Consider the following 19,118-nt stretch of genomic DNA (forward strand, 5'->3'; position numbering starts at 1 on the left):
GTATTTTGGTGTTGAACCCTCAAAATCCAGATTTTCAAATAGCTATGCACTCAAAAAATATATATTTTTACTTGTTCAAACTGTTTAATTAAAATGAGCTGAAACAACACAATTCTTGAGATTTCATTGGGACAACTTAATTTTTTATGTTCAATTCACATAAATTTGTTAAAAGTTTTAAGTTAACTTAATCGATTTGTCTTAGGACAACATGAATGAATTGTGTGGAACCCTGCATTTTTACAGGGTATCTCAGCCAAATATTGTCCTATCCTAACATAATCTGTAAAAAATGTTGGGCTTCACACAATTCCTGTATGTCGTCCCAACAAAAATTGATTAAGTTAATTGTTTTATGTTCAATCTACTTAAAATTGTTAAGTTGTCCCCTCAAAAAACTTTGTGTTGTTGCAACTCATTTTATATAAGTAGTTTGAACAAAAGTAATTTATTGAGTGTACCACACACATCAATGGAAAGCTTATTTATTCAGCTGTTATTTTATATATCAATTTATAAAAAATGAACAATTATTGCTGGTTTTGTGGTCGAAGGTCACCTTTAATATTGACTATTGGATATAAGCTAAGAGGCAGGAAAAAAGCCTTAGTTTTTGAAAAGAACATCGGCCATATGACTTGACACTAATGGCATTTTAGTAATTGAGTAACGATGGACACGTGGAGTTGGGCAGGAGGTAAGGTTAAAGGTCACCATGGATGAATCCTGTTGTGTGTCACTGATGACCTCTTGACCTCAAACATTCATATCTGATGTCAAAAAGACAGCTTGACTTAAACCACTGATCAATAATCTTTTGTTGTTGCCAGATTGTCTGATATTTTATTCAAATAAGGACATGCTGATATTGCATGATGTCACTGTATTGAACCTATATTGAAGCAGGTCATGAGGTCTGTGGTAGGGCTGAACAATATATTGTAGTTTATCAGCAATTAATTCAATTAATTTTTATTTCTATAGTGCTTTTACAATGTAGATTGTGTCAAAGCAGCTTCACATAGAAGATTATAGTAAATTGAATGAGTCAGTTCATTTTTCAGAGTTTAAGTTCAGTTAAGTTCAGTTCAGTGTGGTTAAATATTCACTGCTGAGAGTTGAAGACTGTACAGTGTTATTTTACATTACATTTGATTATTTAATTACTGTACCTCATTATATCTGAGAAATATCGCTAAGCTACGAAGTATGCTATGCATCTCAGATGCAGAAAACCTAGTCCATGCTTTTATGACTTCTAGGCTGGATTACTGTATTGCTCTGTTCGCTGGTTGGCCAGCATTCCCTATTAACAAACTTCAGCTAGTACAAACTGCAGCTGCCAGAGTTCTTACCAGGTATACAAAATATGATCATATCACCCCAATTTTCTTTTTATTCTCTATTTACACCTGGGGATACTCATCCCGAGGCCCCCAGATTATGGAGTGCCACTGATGCGATCCAAGACCTTGAAGAGATGATCCTAAGGTTCCACAATCCCGAACCAGGCCGTATCCTAAGCAGCTGCTGTGGTGGTGATAGAGGAGTGGAGAGCATGAGTCTGATTCCTGTGAGACTCCAGGGACAGACAAGTCTTCGCTGACGTCCAGCGTTCTCCAGCCTCTGGCACCTAGACTGCAGCTCTGCACAAGACATTTGGCCACATAGGAGAAATGGTCGTGCCCAACTGAAACTGGTTTCTCTTGAGGTTTTTTATCCTTCACTTCTGCCAATTGGTGAAGTTTTTTCCTCGCCGCTGTCGCCACTGGCTTGCATGGTTCGGGACTTGTGGAGCTGCGTATCGATGGATTTGCTATTCAGTATTTGGACTCTCAGCAGTGAATATTAAACCACACTGAACTGAAATAAACTCTGAAAACTGAACTGACACTGTTTCAGTTCCTTATAATCTTCTATGTAAAGCTGCTTTGACACGATCTACATTGTAAAAGCGCTACAGAAATAAAGATGAATTGAATTGAATTTATGACTACTGTTAGAGTCTCCAGGAAACCATAAAGCACTGCTTATTACACTTTTATCTTTGCTCCATTAGTTTATTTATGCTTGAAATTTGTTTGATACACTCAATTACAAAATTATTCCAATCTAAATGAAAGATTTCACTTAAAATAGAGCTATTCAGGCCTGAAATCTGCTGAAATTGTATTCATATCATAATATTTGTTTTGACATTCAGCAGTAAAAATTTAACTCAAACTCAAAACTCAACTAACTTCAACTCTGAAAACTGGACTGACACAGTTTTAATTTACTAGAACTTCTATGTTAAGCTGCTTTGACACAATCTACATTGTAATAGTGCTATAGAAATAAACATGACTTGAATTAAAATGAATATATATTGCAGAACAACAAAATAACACAATGTCAGATTTTTCCAATATCGTGCAGTCCTAGTCTGTGGGTATGTTAAAGACATAATACTTACCTCTACATTCTATCCATGTTTTGTGTAGATATTTGGTGAGGAACAGGTCCGCATGACCTCAGAGGGATCTGACTGCCGCTGTAAGTGCATCATGCGGCCTCTAACCCGGGACGCCTGCGCCCGCTTGCGGACTGGAAGTGTGCGCGTGGAGGATTTTTACACGGTGGAGACGGTGAGCTCCGGAGCCGACTGTAAATGCTCCTGCACAGCTCCACCTTCCTCACTCAATCCCTGCGAGAATGAGTGGAAGAGGGAGAAACTGAAGAAACAGGCACCGGAGCTGCTGAAGGTAAGTTATTTTGTGCACCACTGAAAAAAGATGTATTCATTCATTCATTTTCCTTCATCTTAGTTCCTTATTTATCAGGGGTTGCCACAGCAGAATGAACCACCAACTATTCTGGCATATATTTTACACAGCGGATGCCCTTCCAGCTGCAGCCCAGTACAGGGAAATTATTAATGATTTTAAATATGAAAAAACTACTGTTAATTAACTTAAAATAAATGAAATAAACCAAATTTGTAAATTGCATTAGCAGTAAATATATCATATTTTTATGTTCTCTAGAATTAAGTTTTAGAAATAGATCTAGAAATCGAAAAGTCTAGAAAAAGTTAGCTACAGTAGTTAAAATCCTGTCATCATTTCCTCTACCTCCACTTGTTTCAAACCAAATTTTCTTTAAAATGTATTAGTAAAAAGGTATAACGTAAAAAGCTTGACAATTCTTTAATATGCAAACAAAATATTTTATTACAGAGCGAGCCATATACAATTAAAGTCAGAATGATGCGCCCTCATGTAAATTTTTTATTTGCTTTTTCAAATATTCACCAAATAATGTTTAACAGAGCAAGGAATTTTTCACAGTATTTCCTATAATATTTTTTTCTTCTGGAGAAAGTCTGATTTGTTTTATTTCGGCTAGAATAAAAGCAGTTTTTTTTATTTTTTGTAATCATTTAAATGTCAATATTATTAGCCCCCTTAAGCAATATTTTTTATTCTACTGTCCACAGAACAAACCATAATATACAATGACTTGCCTAATTACCCTAACTTGCCTTATTAACCTAGTTAAGCCTTTAAATGTCACTTTATGCTGAATACTAGTGTCTTGAAAAATATCTTTTAAAATATTATGTTCTGTCATCATGGCAAAGATAAAAACAGTTATTAGAAAGTTATTAAAAAATAGTAATTAAAACTATTATAATGTCAACCCAGGCCAATTCTGAGAACGTAGTCCCGGGGACGTTTCTGGAGACCGCGAAATACGTCCCGGGAGGTTTTTGTTTTCGCAAATCCGCGTTAGGCCGCTGTGCACGCTTTTTCACGTGCCGTTCTCGCGTAAACACGCTGAAGGCCGCTGTCGAACGACCTTCCGCCTGTCTGCCTGGATGACAGAATGATTGACCCTGCGACCGGCCAATCGGCTGACCCACCCTCCTCCGTCCCTAAACCCAACCAACGACGATTCACAAAAGCCGTCCAGAAAAAGAAAAGCCCTCGTCTGATTTTTACCATGTTTTCGAATTTTGACCACATTCTCACCCTTCATTTTTTGGATTTTGTTTTTGTTTTCTTACCTGATTTCTGGAACTGCTCTTCCCCGGATTCGAACCCGGTCGTCGTCGTCGTCATCGTCGTGGTCAGCCCCTCTCTGCACCTCGAGTCTGCCAGAGTACACGAAGAGCTAACCGGACAAACTAGTTGCAGCGGGAAAGCCCTCCACACGGAGGCGAGCGGCCGGCCGGCAAGCGCTGAAGGGAACGGCGTCACACCGCCCCGCAGCGTCCGCTTAAAAAAATGAAATGCAGCCGTACGTACCCCCGGCTACAACGTCCACGGGACTACGTTCTCAGAATGAGCCTGGGTTGCATAATGTTTACAAATGTGAACAAATCTTCTCTCCGTTAAACAAAAATTGGGAAAAAATTATACAGGGGAGCTAATAATTCCAAATTAAACTGTATATAACTATAAAACAATACCGATAAAAAATACACAAGGTGTTTGGTTTAGTAACTCAGGCTAGCAAACATTTGCCTTGACAACAAATAAAGTAGTGCAAAATCTTTTTGCAGTGTAACATTCGTAATACCATGAGCTGTTGTAGTTGTACGCCCAGTGTGCGACTAGCTGAAGCTAAACTGTGAGAAAATCAAAGCCATACATCTAAATAAGTTGTATTCCAAATTTGAAATTGATATCTCAAAAATGATCTTCTAAGTAGTATTTTCATTATCTGTTTCCCATTAGTGTCCAATGCAATTGTTTTTATCATGAACCGCACAAAAAGTGTGAGTTTTTATCAGGACCAGTTAACCTTTTCAAATCATGTTGATTTTTTGTGATTGCAGATCAATTGCCAAAAATAGTAGTTTTCTGCATTTCCATGAAGTAAAATAAATAAATAAATAAATAAATAAATAAATAAATAAATAAATAAATAAATAAATATGACCATGGGCAACACGGTGGCCTCACAGCAAGAAGGTTGCTGGTTTAAGCCCCGGGTGGGTTAGTTGGCATATTTGTGTGGAGTTTGCATGTTCTCCCCGTGTTGGCGTGGGTTTCCCCCAGGTGCTCCAGTTTCCCCCACAGTCCAAAGACATGCGCTATAGGTGAATTGGGTAAGCTGAATTGGCCATAGTGTATTAGTGTGTATGGATGTTTCCCAGTCATGGGTTGCAGCTGGAAGGGTATCAGCTGTGTAAAACATATGCTAGATAAGTTGGCTGTTCATCCCGCTGTGGCGACCCCTGATGAATAAAGCGACTAAGCTGAATGAATGAATGAATGAATGAATGAATGAATGAATGAATGAATGAATGAACTAACAGTACCAGAGGGTTAATCAAATTCTGGATGATTGATGATCATTTTCTAACTTTAACTGATTTGCATTAAAAATAGACACAACTTTGCTTTTCAACAATCTACTGCAATCTATTATTGTGTTTGCATGCAACAAGGATACGTGGCCAATCCAAAACTTAAAAAGACACAGAAAATGCAGTGCTCCTCTTATATTTACCAGCACACAGACTTACTAGAGAGTATGTTGGACAGCAGGATTCTGGGCTTGTATGCGGAGCACATGTTCACAAGTGTGTTTTTTCAGCACCTGTCCCATTTCCTCCTCACCATTCCTGTCTGCCTCACTCTTTCCACCTTTTCCTTTCCTTTGGCCATCCGTCAGTCCATATCTCTACATTAAACACACAGACAGTTGAAGTCAGAATTATTAGCCCTCCTCAATTATTAGCCCCCCTCTTTTTCCCCCAATTTCTGTTTAACAATAAGATCTTTTTTCAACACATTTCTAAACATAATAGTTTTAATAACTCATTTCTAATAACTGATTCTTTTATCTTTGCCATGATTACAGCACATTATATTTGACTAGATATTTTTCAAGATACTAGTATTCAGCTTAAAATGACATTTAAAGGCTTAACTAGGTTAATTAGGCAAGTTAATGAATAATGATGGTTTGTTCTGTAGACAATCGAAACCAAATATAGCTTAAAGCAGTGTTTCCCAACCCTGTTCCCAGAGGCACACCAACAGTACATATTTTGGATGTCTCCTTTATCTGACCCATTAACTTCAGTGTTTGGAGTCTCTGATGAGTTGATTCAGGTGTGTTAGATTAGGAAGTGGTTGAAAACGTGTACTGTTGGTGTGCCTTCAGGAACAGGGTTGGGAAACACTGGCTTAAAGGGTCTAATAATTTTGACCTTAAAATTGTTTTAAAAAAAATTATAAACTGCTTTTATTCTAGCCGAAATAAAACAAATAAGACTTTCTCCAGAAGAAAAAATATTATCAGACATACTGTGAAAATTTCTTTGCTCTGTTAAACATCATTCGAGAAATATTTGAAAAAGAAAGAAGGTGAATAATTTTGACTTTAACTTAATTTGTTTCTGCATTATGGCCAAAAATCATTCATCAGCAGCCTTTAGTCAGTAGTCAGACACAATGGTTTTAATATTTACACCTCAAACATTTGCTGATCTTGTGGTGTTTAGCTCCAAACATGTGGCTCTGTTTTACCCTGCTGCAGTTTCTTCATATCTGCTGATGCCGCAGTAAATCACCACCACAGCCAAGCTGTTAGACGACTGAACTCAGCGCAACAACAAGCAGATGCGGAATTCACACTTATGCAACAAAATAAAAATAAAAATAGTCAAGTTTTCCCATTAAAAGACCAACTTAATCCAAGTTTTAGGCACGCTGAATCTTTTAAAGCATCTCTGAAGACTCACTTTTTTAGACTTGACTATTTGTGAGGCGTGTGCACTGTAAAAAATGCTTTTAAACAATTAAGTTGTCTAAAAAAAACCTCAAGAATTGTGTTTATTCAGCTCATTTTAAATGAATAGTTTGAACAAGCATCAAAAATATTTGTGTGTGTATTTTTGCTAAAATTTTAAGTTCCACTTTAAGATGTTTCTGGCTTGATTGATTGTTTTTTTATATGATTTTTATTCTCTGGATAATTTTTAAGTGTAAATTGCAGGGCTCGGCAGTTTTCCAAAGTTACTAGCCACTCTGCATTTTCACTAGCCACAATATTTGTTGTAAGGTAAATACACCTACTATGTTTAAATTTCACATTGGCATGCTAAAATTACTTCATTTTAAGTCATTTTACTTGCTTTAGATAATTTAAAACCCCACTGACCAGCTAAATTATAATATGTATAGTATACCAGCTGTTATAAAGTAGTCGACATTTAAAGTGGACGTAAATCCAAAACACCCGTTCTTGTCTTAGGGTGCTTTCACACCTGTAGATTGATTGCTTTGTTCTGAAACAGGGGTTAAAACTGTTACAATGTTTATAGCAGATAAATATCTCTCATTAATATTTCAGCATGCTTTCACTTTCGTATTTGACATGAAACATACATTTACAGGTAGGAATGATGACATCCCGCCCTACTCATAATCCTCTCTCTTCATCTAGCTGTATATTTGGCTATTACATAATCATAATACGCTGTGATATAGCCTAGTTCGTTAGATCGTATTGCTTTCTCACTACAATCAATCCGCTGCAGAGTTCATTTCAACCATCTCATCTTAGACCGACTGAGTTGGCACTGATCTGAGCACGATTGTGGGTTTCACATAAGCCAAACGAACTGCGCTAACTAGGCACATGTGTAGGTGTAAAAGCACCCTTAGTCCACATTTAAAGTGGATCAAAACAGTTAATCAAAGTTGTCCTGATACACACACTACAGGTCATACCATATAAATAGAGTAACTTCTAATGGCTACAATAAAAGTGGAAACTGGAAAGATGCTTTAAATATATACAGTGCTCAGTATATATGAGTACACCCTATTTTGAAAATAAAACGGGCTCAGTGGTTATAGCATTATCACCTCAAATGAACCGCCAACTATTCCGGCATATGTTTTACTCAGTGGATGCCCTTCCAGCTGCAACCCAGTACTGGAAAACACCCATACACACTCATTCACACACACTACGGCCAATTTAGTTTATTCAATTCACCTATACCACATGTTTTTGGACTGTGGGGGAAACCAGAGCACCCGGAAGAAACCCACGCGTACACAGGGAGAACATGCAAACTCCACACAGAAATGCCAAATGGCCCAGCTGGGACTTGAACTAGCGACCCTCTTGCTGTGAGATGACAGTGCTAACACTGAGCCACTGTGCTCCCCGAATCACACATTGTAAATGTATCAAAGAGACTGATCTGGCTCCATACTGTAGTAATTTGACTTGATTGATGCTGCTTTGTGAACCTCTATAATGAAATCCCCCCTCATGTCTGAAAGTCACCTGATTTATTTATTCATCTGTGTGTGTTTAGCTGCAGTCAATGGTGGATCTTCTGGAAGGAACTCTCTTCAGCATGGACCTTCTGAAAGTTCACTCGTACATCAACAAGGTGGTGTCTCAAATGAACAACCTGGAGGAGGTGAGTGTGTGTGCGTGTGAACATACACATGCAGGCATTAATGAGCCGTGGCTTGATTTTACTGGACTCTGTGGTTACTCACAATCTCTGGCTGAATTATTGCCCATTATACTGCTCTGTCTTGGCCTGAGGGATGGGAAAATCATATGTGTGACAGAAAGAACAGGACTGAGGGAGGAAATGTCCAAGCAGAGAAAACCACAGTCATGTAATGGTCACACTTATGTACTCTGTTTTTATTTCCAATTAAATTTTGCTCATTATTGGTAAGGTTGGGACAGAAATTGGCACCGCAAAAGATTTACTGCATGTCATTATGGAATACCTCAGTTATATAAACTGAGACCGCTAGTGAAAATGCATCAATTTTGTCATTTTTAAACATTTTCATTATATATTGTATAACATGCTATTATTTTAAAAAATTTAATTATTATTTTTTCAGCATGGATGAATAAAATTGTTAAAGAATTGCAGTAAATACATTAAGAATGTCATAAAAAATTTATATGAACTCTTCTGCAATTAATATTCATAAAAATATATCTATTGAGCACCAAATCAATGATTTATGAAGGAATGTGATGTGTGTAATGCTGAAAAAAAACAGGTATATATTTTATTTAAACTTTTTTTTAAAGTAATAAACCGTTGATTTAAATTGCAATATTATTTCACTGTAAAATTGATTGAAAATGACAGTAAATGCATTTAAAATATTATAAAAGATTTATAATAATTCTTCTGCAGTTTATATTAAATATTATAATATATAAATATTTATTTATTTATTGAGCAGCACATTAATGATATCTAAAGGAATGTGACATGTGTAATGCTGAAAATGGCGTAGTGGAAAAGTGCACCGACACATGCACTCCGGTGTTCGCGGCGACCCGTGTTCGATTCCCACCTCGAGGTCCTATGCTGATCCTTCCCCTCTCTCTGCTCCCCACACTTTCCTGTCAATTCTCTCTACTGTCCTGTCCAAATAAAAGTGAAAACCCCTAAAAAATAATTATTAAAAAAAAAAAAAAAAAAAAAGTTTAATAAAATTGTAAAAAATTTAATTAAATTGCAATAATATTTTACTGTAAAATTGATTGTAAATAGCAGTAAATACATTTAGAATGTTATAAATGATTTATGAAGGAATGTGACGTGTAATGCTGTATAACATGTTATTACTACTTAAAAAAAATAAAAAACTTTTTTCAGCATTAATGCATAAAATTGTTTAAAAATAACAGTAGATGTGATTAAAGTTGTTAATGTTATTAATGATCTATATACATTTTTTTGCAAATAATATTAATAAAAGATCTATTAAGCACCAAATCAATGATTTATGAAGGAATGTGACGTGTAATGCTGAAAATAACAGGTATACATTATACTTTTAAATATATTAAAATAGTTAACAGTTGAGTTAGTAACTGTATAATGGTATTTTAGTAAAAATGTTTATTTAAATTGCAATAATATTTCACCGTAAAATTGATTAAAAAAATAACAGTAAATACATGTAAAATATTATTAAAGATTTATATTCATTCTTCTGCAGTTAATATTTAAAAATATATATTTAATAAGCACCAAATCTATGCTTTTTGAAGGAATGTGACATGTGTAATGCTGAAAATAACATGTATAAATTTTATTTCAATATATATTCAAATAGTAAAAAGTTAAATTAAATTGCAATAATATTTTACTGTAAAATTGATTGTAAATAGCAGTAAATACATTTAGAATGTTATAAAAAAATATATATTATTTCTTCTGCAATTCATACTTATTAAAATATTTTTGAGCACCAAATTAATGATTTATAAAGGAATGTGACGTGTAATGCTGTATAACATGTTACTATTTAAAAAAATAAATAACTTTTCTCAGCATTAATGCATAACATGGTTTAAAAATAGCAGTAAATACATTTAGAATGTTATTAAAGATTTATATTACTTCTTCTGCAACTATTATTCATAAAAATATATTTATTGAGCACCAAATCAATGATTTATTAAGAAATGTGACGTGTAATGCTGAAAATAACAGGTATAAATCTTATTTCAAAGTATATTAAAATAGTAAACAGTTGATTTTTAATTTGTATTTTTTTTCTACAAACACATACTCTATATTGAAAGTCTTTAAATTGTTTATTTTAGCTTTTATTTTCTATTGCATAACTTCTGTTTCTCAAAATATATTGTTATTATTATTATTATTATTATTATTATTATTATTATTATTATTATTATTATTATTATTGTTATTTGTTGAGGTCACAAGTGGTTGTGTAAGCATTTCACTGCATATCATACTGCGTATGACTCTGTATGTGACAAATAAAATAATCATTTGCATTTGATTTAAATTGGAATAATATTTCACTGGTTTTTGATCAAATAAATAATTCTTCACTTCTGTCAAAAACATTACAAATTCTCAACTTTCCAGTGTTATTGTGTGAGTTCATTTCAGTTTTATGTATAGTTGAGTGATTTAAAGTTGTGTACCACTTCCAGATGATAAAGAGTAACCTCTCCAGAGAGAACGACTTTGTGCGAGACAGTGTGGCGACTCTGACCAATCAGCTGCGGCAATATGAGAACCACTCTGACATCATGATGAGCATAAAGAAAGAGCTGTCCAATCTGGGCCTTCAGCTGCTGCAGAAAGACTCCTCCCCCTCGGGCCCTAAAAGCAAAGCACAGGTTAAAATACTCTGATAAATAATTGACCCAATGAATGAAATACTGCATGTGGTTCATTATATAGTGTTTACTGCATACCATTTATTAAAAAGTATAGTTCACCAAAAGAAAATGTCCTCATCATTTGCTCACACTTAAATGGTTATAAACTTTTGGGAATTCATTTCTTCTTTTGAACACAAAGGAAGATATTCTGAAGAATGTTGGAAAACAACACACATTAACTTCCATAGTATTTTATTTATCCATAATACTCCTGAACAAAAGAAAGATACTCAAATAGGTTGATGATAGAATTTAGATTTGGTGAACTCTCCATTTAAAACAACCATTGGAAACTGTAGGCAATATGAAAGTTCCCTGTAATGCTAGTTTTGGTACACTTTTGATAATACTTATGGTGTTTATTTGCTGCCCATGAACAAAGTTTACTTTGACCCTTAAAGGTACAGTAGAGTTAACCTATTGAATTTGACCTTTTATGAAACCCTTCAGATGATCTCCAGATTTGTTGTGAGCACTTTAATAAGCTTAGCTTAGCATAGATAATTAAATCGGATTAGACCATTAGCATCTCTCTTAAAAATGTCAAAAAAAAAAAAGAGTTTTGATTATTTTCCGATTTAAAGCTTGACCCTTCTGTAGTTACATTGTGTACTAACGCCAACGAGAAATGAAAAGTTGCTATTTTCTAGGCTGATATGTCAAGGAACTATACGCTCATTCTGGCGTAATAATTAAGGAAGTTTGCTGCTGCAGCCATGGTCCAATGATAGCACATAAAGTAACTACGGAAGAGTCAAGATTTAAATAAGAACGTTACGAAATTTTTGAGCGAGATGCTAACGGTCTGATCCGATTCAATGATCTATGCTAAGCTAGGGTAATGGCTCGTTTCCACTGACTGGTACAGTACGGCACAGTACGGGTTGATATGGGTCACCTTTATCAGGCTTGCGTTTCCACTGCCTAAAGGGTACCAAGTGTATTTTTTGCTGGGCGTAGTGTATGGCAGAAAGTTTCAGTCAACGTCATTCTTGCTCGAGGAAAATGTCAAAGTAAAGCTGTACGGGTCGTTCACATATCGTATGAGAAGCACTTCTCACAAAGGCTTTATACACATACATATTTGTTTATAAATGTTTATTACTAACCTTTCTATGAACAGGATTTGATTATAACTGCAGATTAATGACAGTGCAAAATAGCCTACTGTAACGTCAGCAATTATATAAAAATAAATAAATAAATGCAACATATATAAACACATACAGCCCCTTACAGTCGCCGATATGTTACCAATTACAGAAAAACTACACACAGCACACATTTAGTGCTTATTTAGGTAACAACACGCAACATAGCCCACAGTCAGTGCAAACCTCTCATCTGTATCTTTAATCTACACCAGCACATGTAGCCTCTGTTAGAAAGTCGTTATTCCGAGTTCATAATAGTCCACAAGGTGATGATAATAGTTAAACATGGCAGTTTGATCATGGTTTAGGTTACTGAAGAGATTGTTTTCTCCTTTGTTTTTTCCGGCTACTTATTCGTTTTTTCGCGCTTCACTGTCGTGTTTGTCTGTGTATGAAAGGATCGGATATCAGAAGCACTTCAATAATCACGTGCACATTATTATCATCAGTTCAAGAAGTTCGTTATTTCAAATATAGACACGCACACAACCAATCGCGAGCTCCCTGGTGAAAGTGAAACCGCTTGCCTTTTAAACGGCCTCGTAAAACAAAAACAGGACATGTCTGATGGCGGTTTCTTTGTTTTTATTCTCCACTTGTGTATGCGCGAGTGACATTTCTCTGTTAACCAATAGCGTTCAGTGTCTAGCTCCGCCTTTTGGTACCCTTTTGCCGTGCTAGGTACCCTTTGCAAAGGGTGCCCAAAAAGTGGTACGGTACGGTTTGCTTTTGGGTACCTTTTGACAGTGGAAACGGCCATAAAAGTGTACCGAACCGAACCGAACTTTACCATAACCTACCATTTAGTGGAACTGGGCTATAAAAGTGCTCCCGCCAAATCCAGAGATTGGCTGAATGATTAAAAAATGCTGAAACTAACCTGTTAAACTCTTAGAGAGTATTAAAAGGAGCCTATAAAAAGTCGAGTGCTCCTTTAATATCCGTAGTTGTAGTCTATTATAAAATAATGTAAATTAATCATTTTAAATTATTAACTCGTTCCTTTATTTAAGTTAAATCTGGTCATGAAAAAAACACGTTAATTTAATTAAATTATGGCCATGTTCTACTAATTCATTCTCTCATTAAAAGTTAAGTTAAACCTAATCAAATAAATTAATCAAATAAATTAATTAAATTAATTAATTGAATAAAAACTAAATTAAATTAAATAAAAACTAAACAAAATTAAATAACATACTATATATAAATATAATTAGAATAAAATAATAATAATCTAATTAAATAATAATATTATAATAATGATTTATTTATTTATTTTATTATATAAATCAATACATAATATAAATATATAAATGATATAATAAATTATAAATAGTAATGACCATTTAATTTTTGATACGTGCTGTAATTGAAGACCAATCACATCAGACTGAACCATCTGACCAATCAGAGCAAAGTAGGCTAAAGAGACAGAATATTACATTTGATGCTGTTCTGTGTATTATGAGAAAACTCAGCATTAACAATGTTTTTTGGATGAGATCTCTAACATCTGTCGAATTTGGACGTGTTGTTGTGTTTGCAGGACACATTGGGGACAAATATCAAAGATGCGTCAAAGTTTCCAGCAAAGAATCCCGAAAAAGGGAAACCTCCACCAAAGCCAGTGAAGGAAAAGTCAACCAAGCCGAAAAAAGAGACCGCGAAACCAAACAAACCCAGTAAACCAGAGCAAACAGAGCAGCCTGGTAAAACCAAAACGTCACCAAACCAGCCAGGACTCATCCGGGGAATCACATATTACAAATCCACCAAAACTGATGAGACGGAAAACCACAACCAGAAAGGTAAGACGCATCTAATTTACATACTGATGTCTGCGGTTTATTCATTTATATACACTTACAGACCCAAAAATTTGTGATTTTTGGAAAGATCTGTGATCATTTACTCCTCCTCCACCTATTCCAGAACTTTTTGAGTTTATTTCTCATGTTAAACACAAAAGAAGATACTTTGAAAAATGTTGGAAACTGGTAGCCGTTTGTTTTTCCTACTATGGATATAAATGTATAACAGTTTCCAACATTTTTCAAAATATCTTCTTTTGGGTTTAACAGTGTAACAATGTAAATTTTCACTTTTGGGTGAACTTTTTACAATATTTTACCAAACATTTAACACTATTCCCAAAGGATCTAATACTTTTTTATTCCCTAAGGTATTTTATAATCCACATTTATAGTTTACAAATGCTTAGACGGGTCAGAAAGATATACACTCACGCACGCACACACAAATACACACACTTATAGAGACAGTCTTGTTTCCTTTGTGTTCCCCATAGAAGCACAGCTGCTTGTATCCATGCCAGACACACACACACACTTAGATATTTGCACTGACAATCTCATAACCCAAGACACATGTGAGCAAATTCACACACAGTCATTCATTTTAGACCACCTATTCTGCTGATCCTGTTTACTGATATATGACTATAATTGCTTATAATATATTGTAGATATGGTCTTGTATACATTTAGCAATATGCAGACTCACATGCACTAACCTGCATGTCTACAATTGCATGCACGCACAGACTTCATGCTAAGAGCATAATCAAATATGAAATATGCTGTCTGCATGATATTAGCCACACTAACAGAGACAAGACATGCCCTGTTCCCTTTGTGCATTTAAATCTGCCAGATGCAATGATAAATAAAATGAAATATTACATATGAAGAGTTTAGATGCAAAAACCTCTAAAAGCCATTTGATATTTTCTTCTAAAATTTGCATTTTTCTCCAACTTTTGTGTGTTGGCTCAGTAAATTTTACATTTATAGTGGCGGATATTTTTTTTTAATAATAATTAATTAATTTTCATTGCCTTTCAAGTGAAATAACTGAACATAAACATAGGAAGCTGAGAAAAATTCTCATTTTAGGAGAATATTTCAGACGGCATTTAGAGGTTTTTGCATCTCTTCATATACACACATACATTCTTGTGCACTTTGTTATTTGAAGGTGCAGTAGGTGATTGTCTTCAGAAACATTTTGTGTTGTGCTGGTTGAAAGTCTCTTCACATAATTCCAACAACATAATTCATACTTCCAATAGTAATGATTAAAGTAAATGATCTATATGCATTTATATGTATAAATATTTATTATATTTCTTATGCATATGTATTATATTTATACACACTGGGACGGACGCTTTTCTTTTGAATTTATCGTCAGCGTTTTTCTAGATGTTTTTCCGGATTCAAACCCAAGCGATTTTCACTGGCGTCGAGCAGAAGTGTATGCAATATCACTCCTTGACGTTAGATGGCGCTACACAACTTTAAGCTTCTGACACCCGCTTGTAAAGGCCCGTGCATATGGGACGCTTTTTGCTCGCATTTTCCGTCGATGTTTAACGCCTCGTGACTAAATAAAGGGCGCCAATGTGATCATGCACACCAACACGCAAAACGGCAGGCGTAAAAGCGTCATTTTCTCTTTTTTTGTTTTAACGCACCGCGTCAAAACCTTCTCTGCCAATCAGATTGGCACTTTTGTTCACCTGCACGGAGCTGCTGAAGTTAGAGTAAACTTCAATTTATGGTCATGTTCTACTAATTTGTTCTCGCATTAAAATTTAAGCTGAACTTAATTAAATAAATTGGTAAAATAAACAAATTAAATTAATTATGAGTGTAATTAATGGGTTAATGAGTTTAATTAATTAAATTAATAAATTTAAACTAAATAAAATTAATAAAATATATATATATATATAATTATTCACAATAAAATAATAATATTATAATTAAATAATAAAATTATAAAAATTATTTACAATAAAATAATAAAATTATAATTAAATAATAAAATTATAATAATTATTTATAATAAAATAATAATATTATAATGAAATAATAAAATTATAATAATTATTTACAATAAAATAATAATATTATAATGAAATAATAAAATTATAATAATTATTTACAATAAAATAATAATATTATAATGAAATAATAAAATTATAATAATTATTTATAATAAAATAATAATATTATAATGAAATAATAAAATTATAATAATTATTTATAATAAAATAATAATATTAAAATGAAATAATAAAATTATAATAGTTTTTATAATAAAATAATAATATTCTAAAGAAATAATAATATTATAATAATTATTCATTATAATATAATAATTTTAATAATAAATAATAACATTATAATTAAATAATAATATTACAATAATTATTTATAATGAAATAATAATATTATAATGAAATAATAATAACTATTTATTTCTATATTTTATTATTTATAACCTTTTGTGCATGAACCTCAAAATAAGTATTTTTTTTTTGCATCAAATGGATAATCCACAATGTCCTCAGTAGAAGATTTTGTCAGATTTTGGACACTTTTGGCAATACAAGCAAAAACACTCACACACACACATTTGCCGTCTCACACAATGAAAATCTCACAGTGAGATCTGATCTCAGGATCTTAGTCCTAGATGATCCAGCACTCACGTTAACAGGATACAAGTGCAGGACGGCAGCCAGAGAGGGACTTTAGAGTCTAAAATGACAGCCAGCACACACTAATGAATCCGTTTGAGTTTCTGATGCACACATGACATTCATATTGGCCGCAGAGTTCCCAAAAAACAGCTCAAAGACTCCACTTCAACAGTGTTTCCATTCATGGCGTTCCTGTTTAAACTTCCTACACTGTTACCACCGTTTGCTTCACAGTCTGATTGGAATTATACAATAACGATTCTGAAAGCAGCAAAATCAGTGGCGTCTGTAGTGACGTGTAGTGTGGTCTGATCTAATCTAGTGTTATTTATGGGTGTAACTTAATCACGGCCTCCCAGATTGGGACTCTCGACTATTTCAGTGCATGAAAGATGCAATCCTGAGAAATTTGATTAAGGCATAAATGACTGTAAACAAACGGCCGTAAGATGAACACACTTATGAAAAGTTTAGTCTGCGCTGACACTTTGGAAACATCTCATGTAATTTTGGATTGCAGATAAAAACTCTAAATGCAGTTGAGTTTTAAATCTCTGATGCCTTGAGATGATTTCAGATTTAAAACATGATCCCATCTAACAAGAATATTTAGCTGTTTCCTTGAGGAAAAATAATGAAAACAATCTCTGAAATGGCCAGCTTTGTAAATGTTTTTTACAGTAGAACTATCGAGGCGGTAATTTTAACCATTTTATTCAGTCATTCATTAATTTTCCTTCAGCTTAGTCCCTTATTTATCAGGGGTCACCACAGCGGAATGAACCGCCAACCAATCCAGCATACTCACTGGCCACTTTGTTAGGTACACCTGATTAACTGCTCGTTTATGCAAATTTCTAATCAGCCAAACACATGGCAGCAACTCGATGCATTTAGGCATGTAGACATGGTCAAAATGAAGAAAGGTGATTTAGGTGACTGAGTATTTCAGAAACTGCTGATCTACTGGGATTTTCACGCACAACCATCTCTAGGGTTTACAGAGAATGGTCCGAAAAAGAGAAAATATCCAGTGAGGGGCAGTTCTGTGGGCGCAAATGCCTTGTTGATGCCAGAGGTCAGAGGAGAATTGCCAGTCTTGTTTGAGCTGATAGAAAGGCAACAGTAACTCAAATAACCACACGAGGTACCCACAACCGAGGTATGCAGAAGAGCATCTCTGAACACACAACACGTCTAACCTTGAGGCGGATGGGCAACAGCAGCAGAAGACCACACCGGGTGCCACTCCTGTCAGCTAAAAACAGGAAACTGAGGCTACAATTCACACAGGCTCACAAAATTGGACAATAGAAGATTTCAAAAACCTTCCCTGGTCTAATCTCAATTTCTGCTGTGACATTCGGATGGTAGGGTCAGAATTTGCCGTCAACAACATGAAAGCATGGATCCTTCCTGCCTTGTATCAACGGTTCAGGCTGCTGCTGGTGGTGTAATGGTGTGGATGATATTTTCTTGGCACACTTTGGGCCCATTAGTACCAATTGAGCATCATGTCAACGACACAGCCTACCTGAGTATAGTTGCTGACCATGTCCATCCCTTTATGACCACAGTGTACCCATCTTCTGATGGCTACTTCCAGCAGGATAATGCGCCATGTCATAAAGTGCGAATCATCTGATTTCTTGAAAATGACAATGAGTTCACTGTACACAAATGGCCTCCACAGTCACCAGCTCTCAATCCAATAGAGCAGCCAACAAATCTGCAGCAACTGCGTGATGCTATCATGTCAGTATGGACCAAAATTTCTGAGGAATATTACCAATACCTTGTTGAATCTATGCCATGAAGGATTAAGGCAGTTCTGAAGGCAAAAGGGGGTCCAACCCGGTACTAGTAAGGTGTACCTAATAAAGTGGCCAGTGAGTGTATGTCTGTATAATAACTTAAATTTGATTGTAATGGAATAATGTGCACCGTTTGTAAAGCTGCTTTGAAACAATAACGAATGTAGTGCTATACAAATAAACTTGAATTGAGTTGAATTGAATTAAACCATTACTAAATGCATTGTGAAAGCATCAAGCAGTTTAAATGAATCCAGTGTACTGTAGGTCTAATGAACTGAAAACACAACACACATTATAATGCTGAAATGCTTCAAACAGTACAAGAAGGATTCAGAAATACAAAACAAGGGCAGACTGTAGCCAAACACAGACTCATTTCTTTCCTACACCTGCTTTGTGTGGGTACAAAAAATCTCTGGAAACACTGTA

The 19,118-nt window shown here is 34.6% G+C and overlaps 1 protein-coding gene across 1 annotated transcript in view; it reads left to right on the plus strand.

Moving 5' to 3' along the window:
* Positions 1 to 19,118, plus strand: part of LOC130214266 (olfactomedin-like protein 2A) — a 50,352-nt gene that overhangs the window by 19,688 nt on the left and 11,546 nt on the right. The window contains exons 3-6 of the mRNA XM_056445864.1: positions 2,484 to 2,744; positions 8,330 to 8,437; positions 10,972 to 11,160; positions 13,909 to 14,170. Coding sequence (XP_056301839.1) covers positions 2,484 to 2,744; positions 8,330 to 8,437; positions 10,972 to 11,160; positions 13,909 to 14,170 — 820 coding nt within the window. The remainder of the gene's footprint in view (positions 1 to 2,483; positions 2,745 to 8,329; positions 8,438 to 10,971; positions 11,161 to 13,908; positions 14,171 to 19,118) is intronic.

Source organism: Danio aesculapii, chromosome 21 (assembly GCF_903798145.1).
Source record: "Danio aesculapii chromosome 21, fDanAes4.1, whole genome shotgun sequence".
NCBI lineage: Eukaryota > Metazoa > Chordata > Actinopteri > Cypriniformes > Danionidae > Danio > Danio aesculapii.